Source organism: Galeopterus variegatus, unplaced genomic scaffold, assembly GCF_000696425.1.
Source record: "Galeopterus variegatus unplaced genomic scaffold, G_variegatus-3.0.2 Scaffold2065, whole genome shotgun sequence".
Classification (NCBI taxonomy): Eukaryota; Metazoa; Chordata; class Mammalia; order Dermoptera; family Cynocephalidae; genus Galeopterus; species Galeopterus variegatus.
In genome coordinates, this window is record NW_007728176.1 from 121,024 (window position 1) to 139,206 (window position 18,183).

At 38.6% G+C, this 18,183-nt stretch overlaps 2 protein-coding genes across 4 annotated transcripts in view; one reads left to right on the forward strand and one right to left on the reverse strand.

Annotated features, from left to right (window-relative positions):
- The first annotated feature begins 2,974 nt into the window (after window positions 1–2,974).
- Window positions 2,975–13,367, forward strand: LOC103596657 (60S ribosomal protein L5). The gene is made up of 8 exons (XM_008580325.1): window positions 2,975–3,069; window positions 4,338–4,407; window positions 4,493–4,608; window positions 5,886–6,020; window positions 7,509–7,711; window positions 9,458–9,635; window positions 11,937–12,025; window positions 13,209–13,367. The coding sequence occupies exons 1-8, from the start codon at window positions 3,067–3,069 to the stop codon at window positions 13,306–13,308; spliced, it is 894 nt and encodes a 297-aa protein (XP_008578547.1). The 5' UTR covers window positions 2,975–3,066; the 3' UTR covers window positions 13,309–13,367.
- A 250-nt stretch (window positions 13,368–13,617) lies between these two features.
- FAM69A (family with sequence similarity 69, member A) overlaps window positions 13,618–18,183 on the reverse strand; it is a 50,584-nt gene continuing 46,018 nt past the window's right edge. For all 3 annotated transcript variants that reach the window (XM_008580327.1, XM_008580328.1, XM_008580326.1), the window contains 2 exons: window positions 17,112–17,288; window positions 13,618–15,646 (listed from right to left, as the gene is read on the reverse strand). In XM_008580327.1, coding sequence (XP_008578549.1) covers window positions 14,834–15,646; window positions 17,112–17,288 — 990 coding nt within the window. In that variant the 3' untranslated portion in view covers window positions 13,618–14,833. The remainder of the gene's footprint in view (window positions 15,647–17,111; window positions 17,289–18,183) is intronic.

An 18,183-nucleotide genomic window follows, 5' to 3' on the forward strand; every position in this document is an offset into this window, starting at 1 on the left:
ATCCCGTTGCCGGTCCCCGGTCTGGTACGGGGGCAACACTGAGGGTTGCAATCCGTTGCCGGACACAGAAAAAGACAAAAGACAAAAAAGAAAAAAAAAAAAAAATCTAGTCATAGTATCTATGTAAACAATAATTTATCACATATGACACCATCACATTGTTTGAATGTGATATGTAAAAATCATGGTTCATTTCCAAATCTAAGTATTGCTTTAAAAATTTTATTTAAAATTCCAGTTTCTCTTGCTTCAGTAGAGCAAAATTTCTCCAAACTGAAATTAATGAAAAGTATGTAAGAACAACAACAAGCCAAGAAAGGTGTCTAATTTGGCATTACTATCTGGAAGACACAAGTGATGTAATATCTTAATGATAACTTGCAGGTTTTGCTGAAATGAAGACACAAAAAGGAATCTTTATGGGATACAATATTCTAATTTATGAGTTGTACAGGTCTTTATCTTATTAGTCATCCAAACATCAATAGCCTATCAACAGAACATCTAGACATGCTCAATAATAATTGTCTTTGACATTTTGCTAACTTCTAGTCCCATTATAAACCATAGCTTTATACATTTTTTTTTAAAGAAAAGAAGTTTATTCTTTCTTTGGCTAATTATTTTTTTCTAGAAAACAGTACATATTTAAAAATGTTTGAACATTTTCTAAAGGAGTAATATGTATAAAGAGGATCCAACTGCGAAGTGGTTCACCCTTTCAGTGTATAACTATAAACTTAGGTAAAGCAAAAAACAACTACAAAGAAAGACATTGTTAACTTTTACCACTTGAATAAGGTGATTTCAGCTGAGGGCACTGAACAAGTACCCCCTCACCCTCGGTGTTACCAACTACCCTGGCTGTTACCAGGGTGTTACCAAACCCCAACTTCGACCAAGTGGAATGTGTACACATGTTTTTATTTTGTTATCGATTTATAAGGTAAGAAGAAAGATAATGAGGATAAAACATATTTAATTCAACAACATGTTAGTTTGCTTCATAACTTCTAAATATTCAGATGAATGGTATGTGGGCTTTCATATGTATATTCATGACCTAATACATGCAAAAATTAGAAGTGGGCCTGTTTCCACATAGACTTCCCTTTCTGGTACTTCTACCTCCGGTGTAAGAAGGGTCTGACCAAGATATGTGGCACCTTTGATGAACCACCAAAATGAAGGTCTTTAAGAATTTTCTTTTCTTTTCTTTTTTTTTGTCGTTTTCGTGACCGGTAAGGGGATGCAACCCTTGGCTTGGTCATCCTTAATATAGGATCCGAACCCGAGGCGGGAGCGTCGCTGCGCTCCCAAGCGCCGCACTCTCCCGAGTGCGACATGGGGCCGGCCCAAGAATTTTCTATACATACAAATTGTAGGCTTCTTTCTTTACAATTTAAAAAGCTGCTCAGCAAAGATTGAGCCACATGTGCCTGTGTTTTAACATTTTTCCTCTAGAGCTCTGTTGACATAGGCCAGAGAAGACTCAATGTCCATTTTTCTTGTTACGTAAGGAATTACAAGTTTAAGCTGGAGGCAATTGGCATCATAATTTTGATTTATTCCAGTCACAGTTTTTCGGAGCCTCTTAACCTTGTCATCCTGGTTAGCAGCTCTTTCTCCCAGCTCTGATAGTGAGCAGTTGATACCTTGATTCTTTCCTGCTAGTTTATTTATTTACTTGGCTGCTGGCTGGTAAGGGGATCTGAACCCTTGACCTTGATGTTATAACACTGTGCTCTAACCAATTGAGCTAACCGGCCAGTCCCTTTCCTGCTAGTTGATACCCATGTACGCCCATCTCCTAACGACAGGCTTAAATCACTGGAGGATGGAGGGATAGAGTTAAAATTCATACTGAGAATAGGAATATTTTAAACTGCTTCGTAGTTTAATGTGTCCTCTTTTCCTGATGGAGCCAGTAAATTCCATTATTGGACAAAGTAGGATTTGTTTTCTGCCTTCCTGCACCCCACTTGATTGAGGCCAAATTTAAAATGCACATTCCCAGTCCCCAAACCCCAGAGTCTGATTTAGTGGAGGTGGTTGATGTTCAGATATCTACATTTCAACTGGTACCCAAATGGTCCCCATGCAAAAAGCTCAAAGATCGCCTCTGAACTATTGTTAAGTGAGGGAGTGCTTTCTCTTGAAGTGCTTTTTTGCCTATTTGGTTGGTTCTCCTCAGTCTGCATGTGGAGAATGGGAAACGGGAAAGGCTCATTCCCTCAGTTACAGCGAGTTTTGAAAGAAGAGGGACTTAAAGAAAAAAGTTCAGCTGACTAGCTCAGAGTTATGGAGCGAGAGAAAAGGAATGAGGGGGTCAGGGATCAGGGAAGACGATGCAGGTAAAGGGAGATAGAAAAGAGAGAGCTATAGTTCTACATGTAACAGATACCGAGCACTTACTGAATGTCTGCACTGTGCTAGGTGCTGGAGATGGAAGGGTGCACTTGACAGCAGGACCCACCTTCAGAGAGTTTACAGTCTACTGTGTGCTGAAGCAGGTACGAAGGTGCTGTGGGAAGGCAGAGGAGTGACCGCTATCCGAAGCTTGGGGCTCCCAGGCAAGGCTTCCTGGAGGCGCCCTGTATTTTCTGGACAGGGGTGAGTAGAGCAGAAGGTACAGTACTGGAGACGACAAGAAGGCTACAGAGCAAATTCATTCTATTTAACATTAATTTTTGTCCCTGCTTACAAAAATAATGTATGTTTGTTATTAAAAAAACGTTCTAGCAAAGAAAGCGAAAGCCTCCTGTAATTCTCCGTACTCCGGCTCACTGTCGATTCTGGTCGGGTCCTTGGCCAGAAGCGTTGGGACCCAGCGGCATTGAGGGTTTGTTGCGACGAGGAGAAGGTCGGCATTCACCCTCCGGCCAGCAGGGGGCGGCACGCCGCACACCTTGGGGCCGGAGCCCTCTCTCTTCCACACGTCGCTCGCGTAATCGTCAGTGCTACATACTGCGCCTGCGCACAAGCTACGGTCTTTTCCCCCCCATCTAGCGCTGCGGGCCCTGCAGCTCTGTGCTGAGCCGCAGACACGGGTCTGTGTTCCGCAGAATGGTAAGTGGGAACCTCCGTCTGAGAGCGCCGGATACACGGGGGTTTCATCTCCTCGCCCGAACGTCAGCCTAGGACCCGACTTATGCGGCGCAGGGGTCGGATGGCATTAGATTGCCGGCTCTGCGATGGTCGGGCTGCTGCTCCCAGCGTGGCCTTAATGGCTGCCGCCTGGTGCGCGAGCTTGGGGGGAGGGGTTGGCGAAGAAGGGTAGCTAGAGCTGGGGCGGCGGATTGGGGAGAAGGGTGAGTTTAGTAGTCTACCTGCGGGAATGGGACGGGCGCATCTGAGGGAACACTGGGCAGGCTGTCGCGCGGGGGCGGTTGCATGCAGTCAGCCTCAGACTAGCTGGGGGTGCCGCAGTGGAGACGGGCTCTGGGTTCTCGGACCTGGCTCGACCCCCGACTTCTTCGTGGGTTTTCCGCGAGAGCGTTGGAGCCGGTGAGGTGAGTCTTTGAGAAGGCCTGTCCCCGTAGGCCGAGGGAGCAGGTTTTAAGCCAAAACCGTCCGTGGAGCTTGGAGGCCGTGGCGTCCCTGGGCCCCCGAAGGAAGCTCGTCTAATTGGGATACGCGCCTCCTGCTGTTTCTAGTTTCGTCGCTGGCATCAGTTTTGAATGATTGTTGAGATGGCACCTCAAAGGTGGGGTGGAGTGTTGCTTTAATTGGTGGGGGAACAGTGTTCTTTTAATAGGGAATAACTGCTGAATGTGCTCTTGCCTGGTTAAGTATTGTGGCAGCTGATTTAGGCTTTTGAAAAACGTACGTGGAAAGTGAGAGAAGTATAGTTATCTGAGGGTAGGTTCTCGACGTTGGACATACGGTGTTAATATGGTGACGTTTGGCATCACTGCTGCCTAAAGCAGTGCTTCGCAAAAGTGTCCCAAGGGTCTGTACGTGTCTGCGAGGAAACAAATATGGAACTTGAGAGTAAGCGTTTAAAAACTTTAAAAAGCAATATGACAGTAGTTTTATACCTGTTGATTAATAAATTGGGGTCTGCGTTTCGTATGTTTGTTTCTCTCATTTCACATTTTTCTAAAGATTCGTTTTTCTTGTGTTTTATAAGACTATCGCTTTGTGACAGATGGGAAGTAGAAGAAAAAGTGGTTCTTGACCTCAATTGGTTGAAAAACATGGGACTCTACAAAGTGACAGTTGTCTGTATTCGGTCTTTAAAGTTCAAGTGTTACTTTGTTACATGGTTAATTCATGTTAAATGTATCACAGGCTAAAACATTTATCGGTTTTAATGGTATTTTTTTTTCTTTAAGGGGTTTGTTAAGGTTGTCAAGAATAAGGCCTACTTTAAGAGATACCAAGTGAAATTTAGAAGAAGACGAGGTATGGTCAGTTTTTTGCATTTGCAGTATTAAAAGAATCTGCTGTGAAGTGAAGTAGCCTCTCTTAAATTATTTTTTTCTTTCAGAGGGTAAAACTGATTACTATGCTAGGAAACGCTTGGTGATCCAGGATAAAAATAAGTACAACACGCCCAAATACAGGATGATAGTTCGTGTGACTAACAGAGATATCATTTGTCAGGTAAGTTGTATTCTAGACTCAAGCAACAGATGGTAAACCCCATGCCCCTTTACTCAATGTTGTACTTGGGAAGCAAAGCACATGATGTTTGGGTTAGAAGGGTTGTCTAGTCTAGTGCCTCCAGAAACACCGAGTAGTTCTTTTCCTTTTAGTAGATCAAGAGTTGGAGCCTGGGAAATTGGTACTTTAAAAAACACTGGCTCAGGGCTGGCTGGTTAGCACACTTGGTTGGAGCATGGTTCTGATATCACCGGGATCCAGGATTCAATTCCTGTAGGGGCCAGCCATCCAAAACACCCCAAAGATCAGCCATGTTTAGAAATCCTGACCAAGTTTAATCCCATTCATTTTCTAACTTGGGGGGAAGAGGCTTAGGTAAACCTCTGTTTTAGGTGGATAAGATGGAATGGGGAGATAAACAAGAGACAAATAGAAGATTCTTGCCCATCCCAATTCTCATAGAACAAGAGTTTGTCATGGACTAAGTCCTGACTCTTGCTGTATGGCTTTACATGTCACTTAATCATTGCTCATCGAAGAGGCAGGTAGTTGTGAGGGTTAAATGACACTCTAACATTGTTCTTATTTCTGTTTATTGTTTGAAATAGATTTTAATAAAATATCTCACACATGAAAGACCTTTAGAAAAGTGGCAGTTTGCTCCTGGAAGCTAGTGTTCTGGGCTTTTATAACTAGGGAAAATCTTGATAGTTGAGATTTGCTGATCTTTTGCAGGAGGCAGGCATACCTGTTTGGGCAAACTAATTTGTTGATTGTGAAAGCAGTGTCTTCCTTCATACCCAAGTTCAGATAACTAAACATTAGGTACCTGAAACTTCGTTGAACTTAGTTATGCTTAGTTCAAAAGGTGTGTGAAATAATTGGGTATTCCTCTTTGATTCTTTAAAGTACCTCTTTAATTCACCAGCTAAGAGCCTTTTTAGTATTTAGAAGTAAGGAACTACAGTATAATTTATTCCAAATACATTCTAAAATCATTTGGTAGTTTTAGCCTTAAATACTCTGACATTAGTCAAACATGTTTACAAACTCCTAAGTCTTATGTGTGATGCAGCTGCTCATCTGCTATACGAGTATAGTTGACTAAGTTATAAATTATAGTTGAAGGTAAGTGGATTTAACAGATAAATTTTTAAGTGATGCAGATGTATGTCCATCCAATTTTTAAAAATTCCTTTGAAAAAGGAGGCACTTTAGGACAAGTAATAGAACAATGAAAGCAATATATTACTAATCTGGTTTTTCTCTTACTATAGATTGCTTATGCCCGTATAGAAGGGGATATGATAGTCTGTGCAGCTTACGCACATGAACTACCAAAATATGGTGTGAAAGTTGGCCTGACAAATTATGCTGCAGCGTATTGTACGGGTCTGCTGCTGGCCCGCAGGGTATGTACAAGATGACTTTAATTGATGTACTTTGGGGTTAGCTCATTGCTTGGAGTTGTCTGCAAGAGGTTTATCCATGGATAAGAAACTCTCAGCTTTGGCTTCAGGAGAGTTCTTGCTACTGCCATGTGGCTTGCAAAGGATCAGCAGGGAGATGATTTTATAAATACAGATTGAGACAGCAATGCATTTTTTAATAATTGGGGGAAGTAGTGTTTGTCTTCCTATTTTCTGCCCTGTTTGTGAGTATATCTAGACCCAGCCCCATCCTAAAGAATTTTCTGCAATGATGGAGATTTGTAATCTGCTGTCAGGTGCGGTAGCCACTAGCCAACTGTGGCTGTGAGCACTTGATATGTGGCTAGTGCTACTGAAGAACTGAGTTTTTAACTTTAAAAAGCTGCTTGTGGCTAGTGGCTACTTAACTGGACATTGAAGACCCTTGATATACAGAGGTATACATTTTCTGACTGTCAGCATATATTAAAAATGCAGACTCATGAGAACTCCACTCTAGACCCTCAGAATCTATATTTTGATAGGATGTCCCAAGTGATTTATATGCACATTAAAATTTGAGAAGCAATGTCTTAAACATTTTGGGGGGTGAGCATTGATGGGAGGTCCATTTTTGTTTTAATCATTTTTTCATCCGGTTGGTAGCATTTCCTGTATGGGCTATATTGTAGGGGATGAAAATGTAATTTTGCTTTACTTTTGTTATCTCAATTGCTGACTTAGTTTTGCAGTGGAATTGTCAAGCATGTACATCAATGTTGAAGACATCTTTATTGGTTATAATCATGTTTGGATGGAGTGGAGGGGGGAATCGTCATTATATATGAGAGCAAGTTGGTGCAAAGGCACTACTTGTGGTGAAACTATAGCTAGTTGACTGTGTACCAGAAGAGGGGTGGCCCAAATTAACATTTAGTTGGAGGATAGAGTCATGAAAGATGTTCCCTTCAGCCCAGGATCCTACCCCTAAAATTTTATTCTGGGAAACGTTAAATACAACTACATGTGGTAACATTCCATATTTAGTTATTGAATTATTGTAGCCAAATATGACAGAAGAAATGTGAAGATTACCCCCTTGAGTAAATATAAAGGTACTTCAAAAAATTCATTGAAAAATAGAATGAAAAGATAAAACACCTTTCCATGAACTTTTTGAAGTACCCTCGTATAAAAATCGAAATAAATGTTATATGTTCTAATTGATTATAATACAAGTTAAGTATGGACATATAACAAAGATACAGGACTACAAAACAAAATTGGTTGTGGGTGAAATTCACTGTTCCCTTTCATAGCGTTTAAAAATTGACCTTTAAAACTAGATTGAGATTTAGGGGCTCTGTGAATCAGAAGGAATTTTTTTTTCCAGATGCTAGAGGTCATTAAAATTGTGACATGAGATATTTTAATTTTACAGTAGTTTGAATAAATTCAAACAGGCATTTTACGTTGGCTTCTTTGTAATAGCTTCTCAATAGGTTTGGCATGGACAAGATCTATGAAGGCCAAGTGGAGGTGACTGGAGATGAATACAATGTGGAAAGCATTGATGGTCAACCTGGTGCCTTCACCTGCTATTTGGATGCAGGCCTTGCCAGAACTACCACTGGCAATAAAGTTTTTGGGGCCCTAAAGGGTGCAGTGGATGGAGGCTTGTCTATTCCTCACAGGTAATAGTAGTATTCAAGACCTCAGAGCCTACCCTCCAATACTTTGCTATTACTAACTGGTTGGACTGTGGAGATTGCTGAATCAGTTGAAGGTAGATATCGTTGAATGCCTGCTATATGCTAGCTACTGTGAAGGAACATGGCAGGGCAGGAAGGAATTGTAACCCATTTTATAAATGAAGAGATAGGCTCAGAGGTAAAGTGATTTGTCCAAAGTTTTGTGTTTTTTTGTTTGTTTGGTTTTGGTTACTGGCAGGTAGGGGCATCTGAACCCGTGACCTTGTTGTTTATAAGGCTGTGCTCTAACCAACTGAGCTACTGGCCAGCCTGTCCAAGGTTTTGAAGCCAATAAGTGAAAGAGCTGGGGTTGAAACTATTACCTTTTGCATATGACTTTGTTATAAATAAGCAACTCCATCTTTCTTCCCCCATGTATTTTCTTTCTCCATTCAGAATAAAAATGATGTACTGAAAATATAGATCCTACAATAAAAAATGGAAAAATCTGGATCCAACAATAAAAGAGTATGAAAAAAAGGCTATGAAAGATTTCTAAACTTAAAATTGGAGATAAGATTGTAGGCCATTCTTGAAGTAGGTTAATTTGTAGTTCTTTCAGTTTGCATTAATGATTTTTTGTTGTTGAGTAGATGCAACTTGATTGATTAACTTGTTATTAGGGATATGTTAGTAATTGGTGATTTAAGAACCCGAGTAATTTTTAGAAATAGTTTTTTTATTTTTGGTAAGCATAAAATACAACCTAACTGGAATTCTACTTTTATAATGTAGGGTGGGGGGAGGGGCATATTATTTTGAGGACGTGTTAGATCTCTTGCAAGGCACCTATTGAATGTTTTTGTATTTTTTTATTCACTGTCTATAAAAGTAATAATCAGTCAACATTATAAATTCCTCGCTGTTAAAGAAAAGTTAGTGAGGTGCAAGTGTACCAAGAACATTCTCTCTTTTTTTTTTTTTTTGGTCCTTTTTTGTGACCGCACTCAGCCAGTGAGCGCCCATCCCTATATAGGATCCGAAACCGCGGCGGGAGCACTGCGGCAGGAGCACCGCTGCGCTCCCAGCGCCGCACTCTCCCGAGTGAGCCATGGGGTCGGCCCAAGAACATTCTCTCTTGATGATTTCATTAACTGTGGTCTGGGACAAATCACTTATTCCCATGTACCCGAGGGATCACTGAGAAATTACAGGATTTGGGGGAAAGGTTCAAAACCTCTTCTTAGGCTAATATGCAGGGTAACTAATTTTGTAGTGGTAGAAAGCCTTGATCACAGTTTTTTTTGTGTGTGTGTGTGTGTCCGGCAACGGATCGCAACCCTCAGTGTCGCGCCCGTACCGGACCGGCAACGGGATCGCAACCCTCGGGGTCGCGCCCGCACCTCGCTCAGCCAGTGAGCAGGAACCGGTCTGTATGTGGGATCCGAACCCTCGGCGGGAGCGCCACCGTGCTCCCAAGCGGTGCACTGTAGCAGTGCGCCACCGGGCCGGCCCTTGATCACAGTTTTTAAAGGTGTTTGTGGTATGACTTTTCCTATCCTGGCATTCAGAGATGAGCTGCTGAGTGATGATATCCCACTAACTGAACATATGATGCAATAATTGTTTCAAGACGGGACTGATGGCAGCTACTGAAGTGAATTCCTACTAGTTTCTGTAGGAAATTTTGAATTTTCCAATAACTAATTTCTGTCAATCTATACTAAAATATGAAAAACTTTATTTTAGTACCAAACGATTCCCTGGTTATGATTCTGAGAGCAAGGAATTTAATGCAGAAGTACATCGGAAACACATCATGGGTCAGAATGTTGCAGATTATATGCGTTACTTAATGGAAGAAGATGAAGATGCTTATAAGAAACAATTCTCTCAATACATAAAGAACAACGTGACTCCAGACATGGTAAAAAATTTACCTGAAAATACCTGTATTGGTTAATTTATAGAAATGAATTAACTACTTATTTTTGATGGGTTACACTCATATAGGTTTATTTCAGGTTTACAGTTGAAAGTTGAATATGGGCATATTTGTAGGTATCAGTAGACTCACATAAGCTGTCCTTAGATTAAAACGGCATTAGGATGTTAGTTGAGAGTAAATTAACAAGTCAGGGAAGTTAGTATAAATAATCTAGAATTGTCTACATGCTTTTAGGAATCTTTTACATGCTGAAGTGTGGTAGACTTCGAGCATCTAAAGCCTTTGGTGCCTTTTATGCTTTGGCTGTTCTATATAGATGTCATTTCTGTGGTCATAGTTGTAATGTAGTTTGATATGAGGTGCTAGATATTATATACTTCACTAATTTTGAGGCTATGGGGGAGGAAAGTTTCTTATAGCAAATATGTCCTTTGTTCTGGACTTTGGAAATATCTCAGGCATACACACAGAAAGAGATGTGTGGATTTGATTGCTAGCTCTGCCTGATGTTGCAGAAATGAAGGGAACAATACTTGCAAAAGTTAGTTTAATGTTGGAAATTTATCAGCCCTAAAGTTGCATCTCCAGGGCTACCTCTGTTAAGATACTGAAGTAATTGAAGATGATAGTTCCAGTTTTGAAATTATAATTAAAATGTAGAACACAAATCACAGTAAGTATATGTCATAGTATGTAATAACTAAAATTAAATAAATAGGTTATGTGTCACATAATGTTTGATTATGTTCTTTTCTGTTAGTGCATAGTAGTTTCTATTTTGGCACAACTTTGGCTATGAAAATTTTAAAAATAAAGTCCTAATTGGGGAAAGATCACTTTCTGTTATTTGTATGCTTTGGACACAGTCTAAGGCTGAATAAACATGTAACTGAGTTTTTGTGTTAGGAAAGAATAAGGATAGTTTTATGTCAGTTGTGTAGATCATGTTAATTTTTACAGTATATTCCTTTATATTACTACTGACTTCACCCTGGTAAAGAAGTTTTTTACTTTTACACTATGATTCTACTTGGCCGGCAGAATTTTCCTTCCTAAGCCACATCTTGATCTAGTCATGTCATACTTGCTCAAAATTTATCTACAGTGGCCTGTTTCCTCCTGTGTGACTGCTGAAGTCCTCTGCAGACATTCGATGTGTCCCCAACAGGAAGTGGTCTTTACCTAAATTCATGGCATTATCCACGTAACATGGTTGTATTTCCTACTTGTCTGATCTCTTGGAAGGAAAGCACTGGGTTGCTTAGGTTTGTTAAATTACTATATCTGAAGTCACTGAGTAGATTTGTAAAATACAATGGACAGCTGTAATAGAGTGCTAAGAGTCAGGAAATTAGCTTGTAAAAGGAATTTAGGTAGTTGAAGTCTCAAATGCAGTGAACATTTTTGCATTACTTTCCTCTGCTAAGCTTTATACAAATGCATGTAATAATCACTCTTTCTCCACATTAAATTAGTAATTTTGGAGACCTGGATTATCTTGACATAATCTATCATTGCTATTAGATATTCAGAGAATTGTAACTTTTTTTTGGTGAGTTTTAGAACAAAATCGCCCAATAAGATATCTAGTTGGATAGCTTTTCAAGAAAAATTCAGACCTTTCTGGTTCTTAGAGGTCTTTTGTTACTCCTAGATATTAGTGTCTGGTAACAGTGTAAGATAGAAGAGGTCCCTGGTACATAATACTGCAAATTGTTTTAAAAGACCTATCATGTAAAGATGGAAAGTGTAAATTTGGGGAATGTGGGATAACAAATGAATCTGGCAGTTGTTTGTTGGCCCCAGAGTCCAGTTCTTAGTCAATTAAGCTGTGTCAGTGTTGTGACTGTTTTGGTCCCACGTACTCTTCATCTTAACATTTTAAATATTTTTGGCACATATCCTCACTTTAATTGAAGAGTTTAGGCCAGACAGTGTTTCAAATAAGGAGCACAATGTATGTTTCTGCAGGAATAAATTTGCTTTAGAGTGACTCAAAATAGGGCTGAATTCCTCAGAAATACACACATTTTTCTTGAGGCAGAGTTGAGTTTTGTGAACAGTGCCAATTTCATTGCATAAGGTAAAAATTGGGAATTTGTTAGGGAAAAGTGGGTTACATTGAGAAATGTAATCAGATACCAACTTTGACTTAAATTTAAGTTCCTTTTGAGAATCTGGCTTAGAAGGACAAAATAGAGCTAGTAGTGGAATACAGTACATTAATATAGTAGGGCATATGAAATGAAACCAAGTACTGTTTGCTTTCCTTTGTTTCAGATGGAGGAGATGTATAAGAAAGCTCATGCTGCTATACGAGAGAATCCAGTCTATGAGAAGAAGCCCAAAAGAGAAGTTAAAAAGAAGAGGTGAGAGTACCTTACTATTATCTTTTCAAGAGAAATAGGTTGGGAGTGTTTCCCAGCCACTCATTTCATCTAGTGGGTCAGACACTCAGTGAAGTTGTGCAAACTCGATCACTAGCTCTGTGTGATGTGGCAGAAGCGAAGGGAACCAGGTTTGCTAAAGTAACTGTGGTGATAGAGATGTATTAGCCTCAGAAGCTACTGAGGTGGCCCATTCTATCCTACTACAGTGTAAATAAATACCAGTTAATTGCATTTCTATTGGCTGTCTAAAGAAAGAGTTGCTTTTTGTGATCTTTCATATTTTGATCTTTGAGTGGAATAAGCTTTGAACTAAATATCATAAGGGTTTTTAAATATTTACTTTTTACTGTAAATTGACAATTTATAATTGTATAAATTTATGGGGTACAAAGTGATATGACATAATTTATGAATATTCAAAATGCAATGTGAAGTAATTAAGTCAAGCTAGTTAACATCACCTCAAATACTTAACATTTTTGTGGTGAGAACATTTGAACTTCATTGTCTTCACAACTTTTAAATGTTAAACAATACTCTATTAACTGTATTCACCATGCCGTGCAATAGAACACACAAAAAATATTCCTCCTGAGATTTTGTAACCTTGACCACCATCTCCCCATTCCTCCCACTCCCTTTTCCCCAGTCTCTAGAACCATTCTGTTCTCTCCTTATATGAGTTTGATTGTTTTAGATTCCACATACATTTCCTTTATCCATTCATCTGTGGTTTTTTTGGTAGGGCGTGGGGGCAACTAGCAGGTACAGAGATCCATATGCTGGTGTTATAACCTACACTCTACCCACGTTCATCTGTTGATGGACACTTAGGTTCATTCCATAATTTGGCTGTTGTGAATAGGAAGGCATCTTCTTCAACAAACTGATTTCATATCTTTTGGGTAAATTCCCAAAAGTGGTATTACAGGATCTAACATTATGTTTTTTATTTGATTTTTGGCCCTGTGAAAATAGGACAGCACAGAAGTTGGGGTTTGGGAAAGTTAGCTTAGCTTAAGATCGTAAATAAGTACGTGTGTTAGAACTTGGATTATTCACCTTTCATCTGATTATAAAGTCTTTGTCTATTGAAATTTAATACTGTCTTCTTTAGCTTATAAAAAATATATTCCTGTCTTACTTTTACTTTGTTTTGTAGATGGAACCGTCCCAAAATGTCCCTTGCCCAGAAGAAAGATCGGGTAGCTCAAAAGAAGGCAAGCTTCCTCAGAGCTCAGGAGCGGGCTGCTGAGAACTAAAACAATTTTCTATGAGAGTTTTTCAAATAAAAACAATAAACTTATTGAATAAGCAATTATATCTGGGTTAAGCTCTTGTTATGAAACTATTGGAAATACCCTGAAGTGTAAAAGCAAAGGAATTGACAGTTTTTTTCCTCCAAGGAACAAGTGTAGCTTTTTGCAGAAAAAGTTGTCTTGCATGTCGACTCCAACAAAGTTTACACCTTCTTAGGCTTCTATTCAACCTGACTGTTGATATCCCTCACATTGTATGATGTGCAGCTCCCTAAAAATCTGGCAAGCAGCAGACCAACCATCACTAGGAAATATTTCTTCTATCCATTTATTATAACCAGATGACTGATGGGAAGAAAAAGTACCTTCAAAGTATACAGTTTTAAAACAACTGGTGCTAATCCATGGCTTAAATAATTTTTGAGAGAAAGCTGTCTAGTGAAGGTCACATAGATTTAACACATTTCACTTTAACCAGGTGAAACCTTGGGGCAGAAAATACTGGGGCTTTTCTCCAAAAGGAGGTGTTTCATCTTATGGAGATGTTGAAAGGTACATGCCAGATCTTAATATACATAGACAAATAACATGAAAGGAGCAAATATTAAACCTTGTATATTGATTTTACATAGGAAAAAGTGTTACTAAATTTACATGCCTCTTGAAGAAACAGCCCTTTGACCCACAGGAAATACTGTTTGGAAATGGAAAATTATTACTGAACTGTTTTCTACGACTTATTTCAGTCCTGCTCTTGTAGTCCCACTTTCTCCATATCTCACATTCAGAATACAAGGATCTGGATTAGTTGGCTGGTTGATACTAAGATGGACCCTTCACATCTTTAGGGTTCTGAAAGTTCATCCATTTTCAGCCACTAAAACTGGCAATTGCATATTGTCAAAGTAGAACACTTCGTGAAGCCACTCTAGGAAACATTCTGATAATGTGAGGTCTGAATGAGGTTAAAAATGTGTGCATAAGAAGTCTATAATACAATAAACCATGCTATTAACCCAACATCTGTTTATAAAGGAGTAGTTTTAATTTACCTGCTTTGTAGTCTTAATTTCTGTTAATGTGCAAACTTTACCATGCTAAGACATTAGTAAATTTGTGTATAAATCATTTTGAAACAGCAGCTTCAATGCAAACACAAATGTTTCCTGCAATGGTATTTTGGCTAACAAATCTACAAAACTCACTGTTGATGTTTATGGAATGAGGTTTTACACAGCATTATTTTTTTTTAAGTCATTAGTCAAAAACAGTTACACAGTGAACGTACTTGGGAAATGCAACAGGGCTTCTGAAAGGACAGGAATGAAATCTTGGACCTGTTCATCCTAAACCTCCAGTTTTTACTTCAGTAATCATGTGTTTTACTTCAGATGATGGATTCTTAGGCCCAGGGGTAAGGGGCTTTGTGTATCTGGCAGGGAACTCTGAATCAGAAGCCATTTTTTAAAATGCTCAAGTTGTTCAGAAGTTGTTAAGTTTCCTACATTGGTGACAATGTCTAAATGAACTAAGAGTCATTTGTGTAGGAAATTTTCTTCCACAATAATGTTTTTAGATTATTTAGTATCAAAGAATGTTCCATTTCCATTTGATTTGCTGTGACTTTGAGAGCAATACAAGAATAAAGCTGCTTTTCTAATTCTTCACGAATTTCACCTGGAGCACCACGCAGTAGGTAGTCTTTGAGTAACTGACAGGCTTTAGCCAAGTTTGGTTGTATCACTACTGAAGTACACTTCATTGTACTCTGATCACAGCTAGTTCTACAATCCGTGCCATAGACGCAGTCCAAATCAGACTCGCAGTGACGATCCTTAATAAGTTCTTTCAGGTTTGTCTCTGGCACAATTTTTCTCATATCCACCATTTTCAAATCATATTTATCATTATATCCTAGGTTTTTGGCACTAGTATCACACATGAGGAAGTTTCCATAGGGGCCATGGAAAACATCTTCCACAAATTCTAGAAGTCCTATGGCTATTTTAGCTTTTCTAGGCCATGATGGTGTGAACAACTGATCCATGCTTCTTCTGAACCCAGACGGAATAAAAAGTTCAATAACCCACGGAAGGCTTATTCCATAAAGAGAGGTATATTCAACACTTTCCATCACATAGAGATCACCACAGAATCCCATTAATTTGGGGGTATGCTCTTTATCTTGAAGTATCACCATGAGAAGAAATTCATTTAATTGAAGAAGCGCCCATGCTGACTTTGCTTCTCCCAAGGAAACCTGGCCGTCTTTGTCTCCATCAGCTACTGTCAAGATGAGATTAACCAGTTCAGAGAGGTTTCCTTGGTCACCCAACTTCGCCTGTCAAGGTAAGAATTTGGCTAATTATACAGAAGGAATGAAAAATCTCTCCCATGTAACACACAAAGTTCCTTTATGGGCATTATTAGCATGCTTGTAATAATCTTTATACTAAATCCCCATAAAGGAACTTACGTTACATCTCTACATATTTATGATGTTTCCTAAGTGAATTAGAACCATATTTTATGTAATCGCAGTGAAACCCACTATATTTGCTCATTCAGAAATGGCCACCCAAACTCCCCTAGCCCTCTCAGACACTTTAGATAGTTAACCAAGACACTCATTATTCCTTGTCTTATTCATATTTAATTGCAAAACTGCATTGTAACGTACTGACGTCAAAGTTACAATAAGGGCCAACTGAAAATTATTTTCTCCTATTTGTATTTATCACATTAACAGAATTATTTTGTTTAAATTGTATTGTTCCAATAATGGAGGTTAAAAAAGTATTTTCCTGTGAAGTTTCTCTGGGATAAAATAATCTGAAATGCGTGTATGATGGTACTTCAAAAAATTCGTAAGAAGGCCCGGCCTGTGGCTCACTTGGGAGAGTGCGGTGCTCATAATACCAAGGCCATGGGTTCGGATCCCATATAGGGATGGCCGGTTTGCTCACTGGGTGAGCGTGGTGCTGACAACACCAAGTCAAGGGTTAAGATCCCCTTACCGGTCATCTTTTAAAAAAATAAAAAAATAAAAAAATAAAATAAAAAATAAAAAATTCGTAAGAAAACAGAACTAAAAGATAGTATAGGGCTGGCTGGTTAGCTCAGTTGGTTAGAGTGCAGCCTCATAACCCCAGGGTCATAGGTTTGGTTTCCCGTACTGGCCAGCTGCCCAAAAAAAAAAAAATCTATTTTAGGGCTGGCTCGTCGGTTCAGTTGGTTAGCGTACAGTCTTATAATACCAAGGTCAAGGGTTCAGATCCCCTTACCAGCCAGCCACCAAAAAAAAAAAAAAAAAGATAAAACGAATCTTTCCATGAACTTTTTGAAGACCCCTAGTAAAATGGCCAAAGAAAAGATTTGGAGTGAAAGGAGCAATGAAAATGAGAAAACATAAATTCTTTCCAAAACTATTTGTTTTGTAATTTCTATTTAATCTTTATATGAGTATTTCTTTAAATTCTTAAAAAATAATTTGCAATCAGAGTATACTAATTTTTTTCACCTTTTTTTGGTACCAGTTTTAATGTCAAACTGTACAGCAGTTCAACTAGTTAATGAACTTCTCCCTTATATCTAGACATTCTTAGTTATTATAAATAATGATAAAGTAAATATTCTCCAACATGTCTTTTTTTCCCCGCCTTCTGGATTATTTCCTCAGTATGGAGTCCCTGGATAGAGGTCAAGGAATATCAATATTTTAATGCTTTAGGATGAGGTCCTGTCAATTCCTCTGGAAGAGTACTGCTTCACACTAGCAACGTGAGAATAAGAATGGATACACTTACCTTAAAGAGACTGTAAACCATTTCTTTGAATTTCTGTACAGTAGTTCCCCTAGTTGGCTTATCAAATAGCACTATCTCTTTTCTTGGTTCCAGTTCAGTTCCAAAATCAAGATTCAGTGCTTGTTCCATCTGACATTTCACAACACCTGGTAGATTATCCCAAATCCCTAAATACATCTGTGTGAAAAAGAGTAAGTTATGTACTACACTAAGTAGAAAACTCTGAAAAATATACCACTATATTTTTAGAGTCTTGCTCCCCTAAAAAACAATATAAAACACAAACAAGCATCAAAACATTAGATAGAGCTGACTTTATTTTTGAACTGCAAATCTGAAATTATACTCCAAAGATATTATACTCCTTTTTCCTTAATTTTTTCAATTATGAAAGTAAAACATGCCTAAATACATTTTTTGAAGTTAGACAGGAGGATGTAAGACAATAGCAAAGTTCTTCCACATCCCATTTCCCTAATTCCACTCCCCAGAATTAATCACTATTAAGTATCTAGCTATTTATCAAACTAATGTTATATAGTGCTAACTATGTCCTATCATATACTAATTTATTTTATTCTTTTAATCCTTGTACCAATCCTGTGAAGTAAGTACTATATTCTCACTTTGCTGATGGGGTGGGGAAACTGAAGCAGGGACAGATGAAGGAACATGCTGGAAGTAACACAGTAAGTGGCAATGGCAGCATTTGAACCCAGGCAGTCAAGGCTCAGAGCTCATGGTCTTAACCACTAGGATAGGCTGCCTCTCTTACTTTTACATAAAAAACAAATAGGATCATATGAATTGATAATATTAATCCAAACAAAGCAGATTATATCACTTCCCTGCTTCAAGCCCTCCAGTAAATTCCCAATTCAATTGGAATAAAGTCTGAAGTTACGCTTTATTATTAGGCTTCATTTGAGCTGGCCGGGCCTACTTCTCTAACTTGATCTTGTACCACTTACTCTGTGGTTTTGTATGTACCAGCTACACTGGTCTTTCTGTTCTTTTTTTTTTTTTTTTTTTTTTTTTTTTTTTTTTTTTTTTTTTTTTTTTTTTTTTAAAA